Source organism: Tachysurus vachellii, chromosome 5, assembly GCF_030014155.1.
Source record: "Tachysurus vachellii isolate PV-2020 chromosome 5, HZAU_Pvac_v1, whole genome shotgun sequence".
In the NCBI taxonomy this organism is placed as follows: domain Eukaryota; kingdom Metazoa; phylum Chordata; class Actinopteri; order Siluriformes; family Bagridae; genus Tachysurus; species Tachysurus vachellii.
The window spans coordinates 20586053-20598457 of NC_083464.1; the positions used below are offsets into that span (position 1 = coordinate 20586053).

Sequence of the window (12405 nt, forward strand, 5' to 3'; positions counted from 1 at the left end):
ATTTAGATTGTTCCTTTGGAGACCCCTTTAAGGACCCCATGTACAATGCTACAACATAAAGGAGTTTTCTTGTTTCCATAAATGATTCTAAGTATTTTACTCTTTATATGTTCTTCCTATATAATTCCAAGCCACCCCTTTTAGGAAGATAAAAACATTGTCCATTGTGATGGTTTTTGCTTGGATAGTTCAAACATGATATTTGTGACAATATCAACCCACAGTAAGAAATAAATACAGTGTCTTGTATCTTGCAAAATGTACCCGATTCTCTATAAAAAAATTTTTATCTGCTTAAGCAGACATGGGGAACTTTGATTGTACATAACACTGTGAATAGCTAGAATGATATAAGGAAAGAATTTAGCCTTTGGTTAACTCAAATCTGGTTTATGTTTTAATCTTTGCATCAAACAGTGAAAACAACAATATCGGTTATGAAAAAGATAAACACAGTATTCCCTGAAAGTTGTAATGAATTATTCACTTATTCTCGAATTGTAGCTTAGTCTAGAGTGTCACGGTGTATAAATACGCTTTGTCTGATTTAAATCTAAAAAGTACACTCACTGAGTACTTTATTAAAAATAACTGTATAGTTACTCATTCATGCAATTATCTAAATCAGCCAATTGTGTGTGTGCAGTGCAAAGCATCAAATCATACATGACAGAAACGTTGGGTAATGTTCACACCATCAGAATGGGGAAAACTGTGATCTTAGTGACCATGGCATACTTGTTGATAACAGACAGGCTGGTTTGATTATTTTTATACCTGCTGATCCCCTGGGATTTTCACACACAACAGAGTCTGTAGAGTTTATACAGAATGGTGCAATAAAGAAAAAACAGCCGGTAAGCAGAAGCAGAGCCGATCCTGACCTCCCTGGGGCCCTAAGCAAAATTCTGCTAAGGGGCCCTCCTTCCTCCCTCATTTTAAAAAAGTTTTGCTCCATCTATCGGTCAAAGAGTAAAACAATACAGAATTGAATGAGGTATAAACAAATCTTTATTAAATGGAATATTTTAAATAGAATTTTGAGTTGAATATTAGCAATAACCCCACTTAAACTGCCTCCTGTGCTTGAACTGTGTGATGCAATCATGTGGACCAGAATCTCAAAGGAACGTTTCAAGAATCCTGTGGCATACATGCCATGACAGGCAGTTTGAGAGCAAAGTGAGACTCTACCCAGTATTAGTACAGGGATCCTAATAAAGTGCTCCATGACTATGTTTGTTCTTTAAATTGTAGATTCCTCAACTTATCAGTATAAATACAGTATATTTTTTACAGTATAAGTAATTTAGAATCTCTTAGTATCTTATTGTACCATCAGACTGCTGTATTTTCACAGACCTACTGTAGAGCTGGCACATAAACTCTGACTTCAGCAAACTAAAATAAGAATTTCACACAATATTAATATCAGCTTTGGAAGCAGTGCTGTATTCAATAATCCAGCGATAGTATTTCAAGTTCCATATTACTGTCTCTTTTTTATATTATGCCTTCCTCAATTGTGGCAGATTAGTGAGGAAGAAAACAAATGCATAGACTATGTGAGAAGAGCAATCATCAGATCGTTTATAATAACACATAATGTTTGAAAATTACATTTTCATTTGGCATCAGTAGATTGAATCAGTATTTCTAATAAACCATGTATCCTGTGTTTTTTTCCAGGTCAACCAGAAAGAATGTACTTCAGTTTTATATTTGAAAAAGAAACTGGAGCCGTTCTTATAAAATCCCTGGAAGACGAAAGACAGATATGACCTGGCTGTAGTCACATGACTATGCAAAATCTGGACTTTATGGTTCTTTGTATGGATGTGGACTCCTCACGGTGAAGATGTGCTGAAGGTAATGCCTCAGTGCTTTCCTCCAGTGGGGTTGCCCTAAAAATGGACAGGTGTCATCAGTCAGATTTCACCATCAACATCTGGTTACATAAATATACTCACTAAGCTGGAGTCTCTTACCTGGTTATTTCCAGTGGGTTCTGCCTGGAGGTTTCACACGTGGCATCATCTGTGGTAAGATATACACTTTTTATATACAAACAGCATAATCAGTGCAAATTTAAAAGGCAATTAGTAACATCTTATAAATAATAAGCTTTGAACTGATATTAGAGTATGTGTATACCTACCCTGTTGTGAGATGATATCTCCTAAATGGGAGTCTGTGGGATTATTATATTCCAGACAAGGTTTCTCATATGTATTATTCAGATTCCTGCCGTGGATAAGACATTTACATTTTAACATCAATATTGAACCTTAATAAACCACACAATCACACAGTGAATAAAATTCAAAAAATTCAATTGATATTCTATGGAAGCAGCACAGCGAGTGGTGGGCTGAAAAAACATGTCTGAAATATCACTTCTGCTGGAAGAGCATCATTGTATGCTTTGCAGCTTTGTATCGTATCAGTCCCTATGGAGGAAATGCTGCACCCCAAAGTTAAACATATGGAGCCCAGGAGTCTATGTAAGTTTCCCCAAATATAGACACATTAGCAGCTTTCCTCTGATGTCTGAGTATTCTGAATTCATTAGTAATCCAGAATCATACACACAGTTCTTCAGTGATATTGGAGGTACAAATGACTCTGAAATACACATTTGTGCTGGTAGCTGTAAGTTATGGGGGAATAAACAGAAAGGAATAATGATTAGAAAAGAGTCATCGTAAAAAATAGCACTATTGCATGGCCAGGTAATTAGAATGCATTATGTCAAGTCCCTTCCACTCACTAGTCCCGGGACAGCATTTATTCAGCATGAACCTTCAGAAAGATCTAAATAAGATGGAAAAGCCATTATGTCACACTAATACTTGATATGCTGGGTTTTTTTTGATAGTGAGAAGAAAAGTGAATTCGAGAAACATATGACAAAACATAAAATATAATCAACTGTTTCAACTGTAGCATTGCGTTTTTTTGTTTTGTTTTTTAATTAAAACAGAAAACCGAACCACTTCCTACCTGTAGGTAGTTATATGAATTTGATCTATAGCTAAGCCAGTACAGTTCAGGTTTAATTCATGCTTCATTTTAAAATATACATATAAGAAAAGTTTCAATTCTAAATAAATAAACAAATCCTTATTTTGTATAAACATAAGGATGAAATAACTATACTGAACATTTGATCAAAAAGTTTAAAAGCATGTTCAGCAGCTGGCGGAACTTAAATTAAGTCACCACAATTTAATAAAATACACATTTATCTGACACTATTGAAAAAAAACAACAGTTACTGGAGGAATCTTTACTTAATCAGTTCTGTAAATAATTAAGTTATCACTGAAGTCAATAAAAGCCAGAAGCAAAAGGAAATCAATTGTGATTTTTGCTAAATCAATACATCCTGGGTGGGACATCAGTCTATTACACACACACACACACACACACACACACACACACACACTTAGTCATTCAGAGCTAAACTGAAGAGAAACCAAAGGGCCAATAACATGCCTGAACAATAAAAATAATTATAGAAATAATAAAATGACAGATCTCAGGTGACAAAATGGGACAGAAATCTCCAGTACTGTATATATACCTATAACATCAGGGTATATGTCTACCTGTTGGCTTCTGGTAGTGCATTCGTATAATCAGGACGCTCTGTTTGTGTTGCTCTTGATGATATTATCATGTCACCATGAGGTTTCCTCTGTGAACTTGTTTCTGTAGTTTTCAATTCTGTTAAGCATAATTCAGCACAAATGTGGAGTTATACCAATGTTCCTTACTGGTAAAATCTGTTTTATTAAATTAACATATTAGCAACAATCTTAACAACGCTAGGGACAGTTACTGTATTTGCAGTACTACAAGTGCAGGCTCAAGGACAAGGACATGGATTTGAAATAGTTGTTACAATCTGATACAGACTGCATAAGCAGTGTGACGTTTCTGGCTCCACCATGAAAAACAGATTTGTTCAGGTAACTACAGATACTGCACATGCATGTTTCTCAATATGGGCATCTCAATCAGCTTCCTAGCTCCTATCTAGCTCCTAGGTGAATATGTATATTGTGTACACAAGTTTGGGAACTAGTAAGGACCCTGGCTCACTACACACTGGGACACTGATGACTTGCATTACTCCTGTTGTAAAATGTCACCACTGTTATTTATCAAGAACAGACAGGACAAATCTTTGACATTATTTTTATGTTGTTTTAAGGACATTAAAATGAAAAACAATTTCTGTCTTGTAGACAGGATTTTTTTTAATGTTGTATGTGGTGACTCAGTGGTTAAGGTGTTGGAGTACTTACTGACTTGAATGGAAGGTCATGAGTTTGAATCCCATGTCCACCAAGCTGCCACTGCTGGGCCCCTGAGCAAGGCCCCTAACCCTCAATTGCTCAGTTGTATAAAAATTTTAATAAAATATAAGTCCCTCTCCATAAGGGTATCTGCTAAATGCCAGAAATGTAAATGTAAAATCACGAAACACTCAAAAGTAGAATTAAAAAGGGTATAAAGAATGTCAAAGTAAAAAAAAGTAAGCAAATTAATGCAAGTAGCCATTTGAGATCTACACTAACATTACATTTGTAGATGACGTCGACTGCCCTGACTACTGAGCTGATTGAGCTGCACCACATTACTAGAGAGTAAAGTGAACTATACATCAGTATCAGTGTAATATTCAGAAAAGTCTGTCCTTCCCACTAACAACTCTTTTTATTAATGACAGTATTTATGTATTACTCCAATCTTGCTGAGTGTTACATGCTGCCTTTGTCAAGTAGTCTGTGTTTATATGATATTTCTTTAAGATGTTGCATCCTTTCAGCACACTTTGCCTTTACTCACAGCTATAAACCGAAATGTCACCTAGATGAGGAAGCTTTCCTTTAGAATCTGGTGTACATTTCCATGCATGGCATTTGGGAGGCAATGTTATCTAAACCAACTTACAGAAGTGATTTTGAAGTTTCTATCAATACATGAATACATGTTCACGTATTCACTGGTTTACAAGGTCACAGGCTAGTAAATACTAGTCTAAAGTCTAAAACTCTCAGGTTCCTCCCAGGATTTCTTAACATGAAGACATTTAAATCCACACTAAGATTTCTGTCCTGCTGCTTTGTGGAACTTCTTTATGAAAACACTACACAAATACAAAAGATTGATACTGATAATTGAACTGTACGTATCACAAAGTATCACATCTTACCTTTATCTTCTACTCTGTGACTGTTCAGTGGCTCTTTTCTTCTCTGCTCAGCCATCACTTCCTCAGCGTTCCTCCTCTGAGCTATTCTACATAAGAGCAATTACAGGGAACCAATGGGATTTGGCTCTTTTGTCAGAAATCAGTTAACGTTAGAAAAGTGATTACAGAGACACAGGCTTTGGAAATGATACAGTATTGTCAGTGGTGCGCATTATTACCGGAGGTGTTGCCTGTTCAAGTTTCTCTCCTTGATAGTTTGCATTACAGGGGGAACTTTCTGTGTGGAATATTACAATACAATGAAATTTCTGCAGTATTTTGATTAAATAAACACATTCACACAGCTTAGAATGATAAAATCAGGAGTTTTACCTGCTGAATGGCCAGTTTCATCTGTAAAGCCTCACTTAGCTTGTTGACGAGGCTTTCCTGCACAGAGCTAGAGACATCCTGGAAGGAAGACAGTGATGTGGTCAGTGACACCTATGACACACACTAATCAATGGGCATTTAATAAATCAACAACTGTACAGAAGAACAATGTGGACTGTAATGAGAATTCTCTCAGCTCGGTTTTGATTGCACAAACTGTGATACGTGTATTTTTCTTTTTCACTTATTTTGCTCTGCATTCTCTCATAGATACCTTTGTCATTATTTCTTCTATAATGTGTCTTTGAGGAATTTATTTACTTCAACATTTTGAAATGTTTAGCCACACATCTGACAGCTCGCAGGTCCGTGTGCCCTTGAGTTGACTACTAGCTGTCCAAATTGGCAACTGCATTAATTAAATTGAGAGTATTTTAGCCTAATGAACCGGTTTGGGATCAAACCTTTTACCTTGCACTTGGAGAGTAGCACTAGTGCCTGCTTATAGTAAAAAATGGCTTTGTCTGGGTCTCTCAGTCTCAATTTGATTCCACCCAGACCTTCACATGCTTGCCAGTGCCCTGAGGAATCATCTATGGGAGAGAGAGATACAGGAAATAAGCACTTAATAGAGTAATTGACAAATTTTCTAACAGTTTGCCACTGAAGCATCACAGTTTGTGTGGATATATTCAGGCATTGAGGTAAGTACTGCTGTCTTTGAAAGCTTGTTGAGCATGTAGGTAGCTCTCTCCCGCCTCCTCCAGTTCCCCCAGTTCGCTGAGTGCGTAAGCCAGGTTACAGAAGCAGCAGCCCTGAGCCCGACGGCTACCCAGTGACCCTACCGAGACAGCGGGAGAAATATAATGAGCAGGATAAATAGTGGAAGCTTTGCTATAACCTTCAGGTCTATGAGTCATCTGTTCTGTTCTGGCTATAGTTCATTAGTGTTGTCCAATGAAACACATTCATAAGACATGAGCACAAGCAAAGAACAATCATCAAACAACACCAGCACAGGTACTGAATCACGCAAAACCTAAATTACAGGTTGTGAATATTTGTATCTCCTCTGTGTAACTAGCATAAATAAATGGGGCATTAAATCACAGCAGTGGAACTTCAAACCCCATATACAGCAATGTCAGCACATGGTCAGATATAAAAGCAGCCAATGCATTTGAGGGAGGAGACACACAGAGTAAAAAATGCACAGGGAGAGAGAAAGATGCTGGTATAAGCTTTTTCTTACTGCCCCTGAGAGGGAGATGAAATTATACTACAGGAATTTAGAGACAATACAGGAGAAATAATTATACTTACTAGAACTGAAACTGGATACTGAAAGTAGGGCTGCTTAATGTTGTAGTTTAGTGATTGAAAGCATTTTTTTGGGATTTAATATTAATTCAATTCAATTCAGTTGCACTTTTAACAATGGATGTTGTCTGAAAACAGCTTTACAGAAATATAAACATGCATTAAAATATACAAAGCTATAATATTAAGTGTACGATACATTGTGGGACAATGCATGCAAAACTGATAAACTGTGCAATATTCGCATTCCATTAGTTATGTATGCAATACAATTGCTCTATCTAAACACTAGAGGTCCCAACCTGCATCTTCTATATAAACTACACTAAAAAGGAAGCTGGTCACATGACCATCTGGATTATAATGACCAATTCACATTATACATACAGTTGCATATCCACTTTATAACAGTTAGAAACAGCACTTTCAATAACATCATCCTTGTTACTTTGAGTGCATAAGAAAGAGGTCACAGAAATCTGGGGTTCTGGATCAGAAAATGTGCCCTCTTTTGATCACAATTGCCTAGTGTCATTGTAATTGACAGAAGAATCATCATGCTTCTACTGTGCTATGTGGGAGCTGCAAAAGACTTTATGGATCCTGTGTACAGTATAAGGATCCCCTGCAATGCCAGGGTTCAATTCCTAAGCAGGGAACCAACACAGACATGGGGGGTTGCACAAGCCTGTGCACTCTCAGCGCCAATCCCAAGCCTGGATAAAGTCTCTACAATGTGCAGATGTCTGCAGAATCGGCTTGATCTAGTCTAAAATATTTCCAGATGAACAAAGTACATTCTGGCTCCTTGCTTTACCTTCTGCCTTTCTACTAATCTTTTAACTTCACTACTAAAAAAGGTGAACTTATCCACCTACTTCACAGCTCTCCTCATAAGTGATTAATGAACAGATCAGTCAACATCCCACATCATCTAGCACTTTTTAGACACATACGTTGCTATTTTTGAAATGCAATTATACAACTATAGATATTATATATGGATATGTTATGTAAAAATAATCTGTGTAGATATTAATCAGATTACACAATGGTGACCATGGCCATTTCAACAAAAGTGGAGGAAGAGTGTACGTTGAAGGAATTACATCAGGAAGTGAAAAGAGCATGTGGAACATCTAAAAGGATTTTTGCCATCGATTGCTAGGAAAATATCATTCAGAGTTTAACAGCCCAAATTGCATTACGTTTTTTATGAATTTGTGCTTTGTGTGTACTGTGTATATTATGTATAAATAATATACTGCATATCCACTGCTGAGCAAATGCCTGAGCATCTGAGCAACTTGGCTCGGTGGTTTGCTAACCGTGCAGTGCAGCTGCTTCCCTGTGGTATTCCAGCGCTTTCCTGAATTGTGCCAGGGAATTGTGGACCGCGCCCAGATTCTGCATGACCACAGCTAGCCTGCGTGGAGTTGAGCAGACCAGAGGCAAAGCCAGCTCATAGCACTCAGCAGCCTCAGTAAAGAGCTTCAGTTGAGAGAAACTCAACCCCACTGAGTTATATAGCTTGCCTGAAAAACATTCAATAACAATCAGGATAAATATTATACAAGGCTTCACCTACTTTCTGTCTCACTGCTCAGTGTAGAAAAGATTTTACCCCCAAAAGCCACTAATCTTTACAGCGGCTGAGGTTAATTAAGACACAATACGGTCCTGAACAAATCTTAATACTTGGGAAACATTACAAGTATTTGAAGTTTGTGCAGGTGGATCCTAACCAGGTTGTAAGTACCGATTCAAAATGTCAAAAGAATAAACAGGAACAAAAAACAAAAAGTAGAGAGTAAGCACTTTATTAAAATGCATTTAAATTCAAACAGGCTGTTCATCAGCTGATCAAAAGTTTAAGACCATAACCTTAAAAGAACCCCAAAACAGAAATAAAAGTGTCAAAAAAGGTCTCAGTAGTAAGTAGCCCCACCATTCTTGTTGATCACTTCAAACAATCGTTCACAATACATACAGTTGCACATCCACATTATAACAGTTAAAAACAGCACTTTCAACAACAGCAGCATCCTCTTGACTTTGCGTGTACGAGAAAATGGTCGTGGAAATCTGGGCTCTGAATCAGAAACTGCTATGTGCCCTCTTTTGTTCACAATTGACTAGTGTCTCTGTGATTGACAGAGGAATCATCATGTCTTCTGTTGCTTGATTCCTGATTCCAGGAGACTGGTGGGAACGTTGCTCTATGTGGTGAAGATGGCTTCATGAAGGGCATCCACAGTCTGGAACTGGTGTCAGTTTTTTTAAACTTCTGTTTCCATCCATCCCAAACATTCTCAGGGGGATTTAGATCAGGGGAACACGCAGGATGGTCCAAACGTGTGAAGTAATTGTCCTGGAAGAAGTCCTTCATCAGGCAGGCATTGTGAATAGCAGCATTGTCATGTTGAAAGACCCTGTAAATTACCACAAGGTCGAGGGCCCTTAGTCAAGAGGAGTGCCTGCTGCACCATGTCCACATAGCCAGCTGCCGTTTGATGCCCCTGCACAACCTTAAGCTCCATTTTCTCATTGAAAGAAAAAGCACCCCAGATCATGATAGAGCCTCCTCCACTGTGCAGGATAGAAAACATCTCCAGTGGGATTTCCTTGTCATGCAAGTAACCTTTTATGCCATCAGGACCATCCAGGTTAAATTCTTTTCTTGTTAGAGAATAAAACTTTCCTCCGCCTTTAAACGTCCCATGTTTGGTGCTCCCTTGCAAATTCCAAACAAGCAAGTTTGTAGTGTGGGAGGAGACGTGGCCTTTGAAGACATTTTTTGTTCTTTAAGCCCTTCTGTCGCAGATACCGTCTTATAGTTATTGGGCTGCAGTCAGCATCAGTAATGGCCTTAATTTGGGTCGAGGATCGGCCTGTGTCTTTACAGACAGCCCGTCGGATCCTCCGGCTCAATGCAGATGAAAATTTTTTGGGTCCAACTCTCAGGATCTTGTAAGAAATTTAAAATGACTGTCTTAGTGAATCCAACCTCGGCAGCGATGGCTCACTGCAAGAGCCCTTGCTTGTGCGGCTCACCAACCCTGACAATCTGAAAGACAGAAAGCCTTTTTGCCTTCGCCATCAGGAGATGATGACAGTGTGACTGCCTGAAGGACAACGACATATATCTGTGCAAATTTGAACTTTTTAGGGTTATGGTCCTAAACTTTTGATCAGCCGATGAACAGCCTGTTTAAATTTAAATGCAGTTTTAAATAAATTGCCTACTCTATACTTTTTGTATCTTGCTCCTGTTTCTTCTTTTGGCATTTTGAAGCAGTTCTTACAACCTGGTTATGATCCACCAGCGCAAAATACAAATACTTCTAATGTTTCCCCGGATTTCTTAAGATTTTGTTCAGGAGTGTATATTCCATTCTTAAGATAACAGGATATTACTACTAATGTACAGATGCTTATACTTCACCTAGTGTCTCTGGTTCTGTGATTTTGGCACTCAGCTCCAAGCAATCTGTGAGAACACTAATGACATCATCTGCTGAGAAGCAGTCGCATTTCAGCATATGATTCCCCGCATCCTTCAGGGCCACAGCAGCAGAGGCCATCTTCCCTGCCACCTTATAACTTTCTGCAGCACGCAGGTAATTCTCTGCCACATCAGTCCACTCCTACAACAGGACATATGTCTGAGCAATTCACTGATAATGTTATGAACTGTACACTGCATGGAATGTGAAGAACAAATCATAATTAAACATTTGGCACATAATGACTTCAAACCATGAAACATACAAGCTATAACCACTAGAATATAAAAGCAAAGACTTTACATATGTTCAAATGTATTAAAGGAGCAAACTGTTATTTTACAGCTCAGTGCTGCCTGCAGTCCTAATAGATCTCTTCACCTATTCTGCTGAAACTCAGGGCACTTTCATATCTATGTTGTTTGGTTGTTTTGTATTTTGTCTATAGTTCATTTCAATTCAGTCAATCTGGTACAGATTTGAGAAAACAGACAAGATGTGAAAGCACCCTAAATAACTGCACTAATCTGAACACATTGGCACTTTTTGTCATAATAGAATAGTAGTAGTTGGTAGTATAGTGGGCAAGCCACAGATTAAAATAGCTATGGTAATTTTGTAAATATATGAGAATTATAGGTTATTTGTGTATAATTTTTTGAAATCTACAGATAAAAATGACAAATTCCCACTCTAATATGCTTACGCTTAGTCTTACAGAGACACTGACCTTTCTGCGCAGGTGACAGTGGGCCAGTCTAATGCAAGTATCTCCTTCACTGCTCCCATCTCCTTGTGAGCGATAAAGGTGTGCAGCTTGTTGGTAATACCTGACAGCTTGTAAATGGTCGTCCAGAGCCTCATGTGCTGCTGCTAGATTAAACTGCAGATCTGCCACACGCTCACCTTTCTCACTTGTCTCAGCTTGAGACAGAAAATCAAGGCCTTTCTGGGGCTTACCTGCCTCCACATATGCTGCTCCAAGGTTAAAAGCACAAGCCCGTTGTACTTTTGCCTTGTTGAGCTGAGAAAGGGGGAATAAGAATTTTTTTAAGTGACACACAGGGATAGATTATAAACCATAAACATGGTAGAAGATGGAAATAAATCATCCTTAGTGGATACATTAATCACTGAACACGTTCCTTACATTCACAGCAGCTTTGAAAGCCTTTTTGAAGCATTCAAGAGCCTTCAATCTGTCTCCTTGCTGTAGAGCTTTATGTCCACATGCTGTAAGTCTCTCTAGTTGAACCTCCACCTGGACCTCTGCGTCCTTTACGTCTTCACCCTTCCCCTTTCTGCTTGTCTTCTTTTTCTTCTTCTGAGGATCTTGGGACGGTGAACCATCAGAGGCCATGACAGGAAACAAATTAAAGTCATGTGCTGGTGTGTAGCTAAAAGAAAAATAGAAAGAACGGAATGAATAATTTTGTGCAGAAGGAAGCTTATCCTAGTGCCGTAAGGATGTACAGGTAGAGTACAATACTTAAACTCCTAATGATGCTAAGTCACAGATACTGTTGTTGATTCACGCTTCACTAATGAATGTTTTATTACCAGTCTTAAGTATCAGCACAATACACCCCTTCTCACGCAAACCGGTCATTACTGTCTATGATTTCCAATGTAAAACAGCTCTTTAGTTCACCTCTGTGACTACTAAGTAAGCTGTATATAATCAGTCAACTCTACCTATTACATTAACCCATTTTACATGCACCCTCCAGTTAACTGGCACATTTAGCCAACTAGCAACAGTATGACGTTACTGGTCCACTTACTCTTCTGGGAAATGGAGCTATGTTTAATAAAATCTTCAGAAGAAGCAGTTAGCATGAGAATATCACCTACTAAAAAAATATATAGATATATGTATGTTCTAGGCGGTCATCTAGGAAATTACACGATTGCTAATACACTAGGTGACACAGCTGACAGGTGGCAGGTGACAGGTGCGGAGTGATGACGTCTGCCTGTGAC

The 12405-nt window shown here is 38.3% G+C and overlaps 1 protein-coding gene across 1 annotated transcript; it reads right to left on the reverse strand.

The window, feature by feature from the left end:
• Positions 1 to 1091: 1091 nt before the first annotated feature.
• On the reverse strand, positions 1092 to 12364 carry LOC132845925 (tetratricopeptide repeat protein 24). The gene is made up of 14 exons (XM_060870334.1): positions 12207 to 12364; positions 11573 to 11819; positions 11153 to 11446; positions 10362 to 10563; positions 8245 to 8451; positions 6309 to 6437; positions 6068 to 6189; positions 5597 to 5674; positions 5443 to 5501; positions 5225 to 5310; positions 3612 to 3729; positions 2159 to 2244; positions 1989 to 2037; positions 1092 to 1904 (listed from the first exon to the last, which is right to left on the reverse strand). Exons 2-14 carry the CDS (start codon positions 11780 to 11782, stop codon positions 1793 to 1795), a joined length of 1752 nt encoding a protein of 583 aa, XP_060726317.1. The 5' UTR covers positions 11783 to 11819; positions 12207 to 12364; the 3' UTR covers positions 1092 to 1792.
• Between the last annotated feature and the right edge of the window lie 41 nt (positions 12365 to 12405).

Bases quoted from the DNA above. Each gene is read 5' to 3' on its own strand.
- LOC132845925 (XM_060870334.1), bottom strand. From the start codon at position 11,782: ATGGCCTCTGATGGTTCACCGTCCCAAGATCCTCAGAAGAAGAAAAAG. The intron at 6,438-8,244 runs GTTAGCAAACCA...CTGTCTCGGTAG, and splicing joins GGAAGCAGCTGCACTGCACG to GGTCACTGGGTAGCCGTCGG. The intron at 5,311-5,442 runs GTAATAATGCGC...GCTCTTATGTAG, and splicing joins TTGAACAGGCAACACCTCCG to AATAGCTCAGAGGAGGAACG.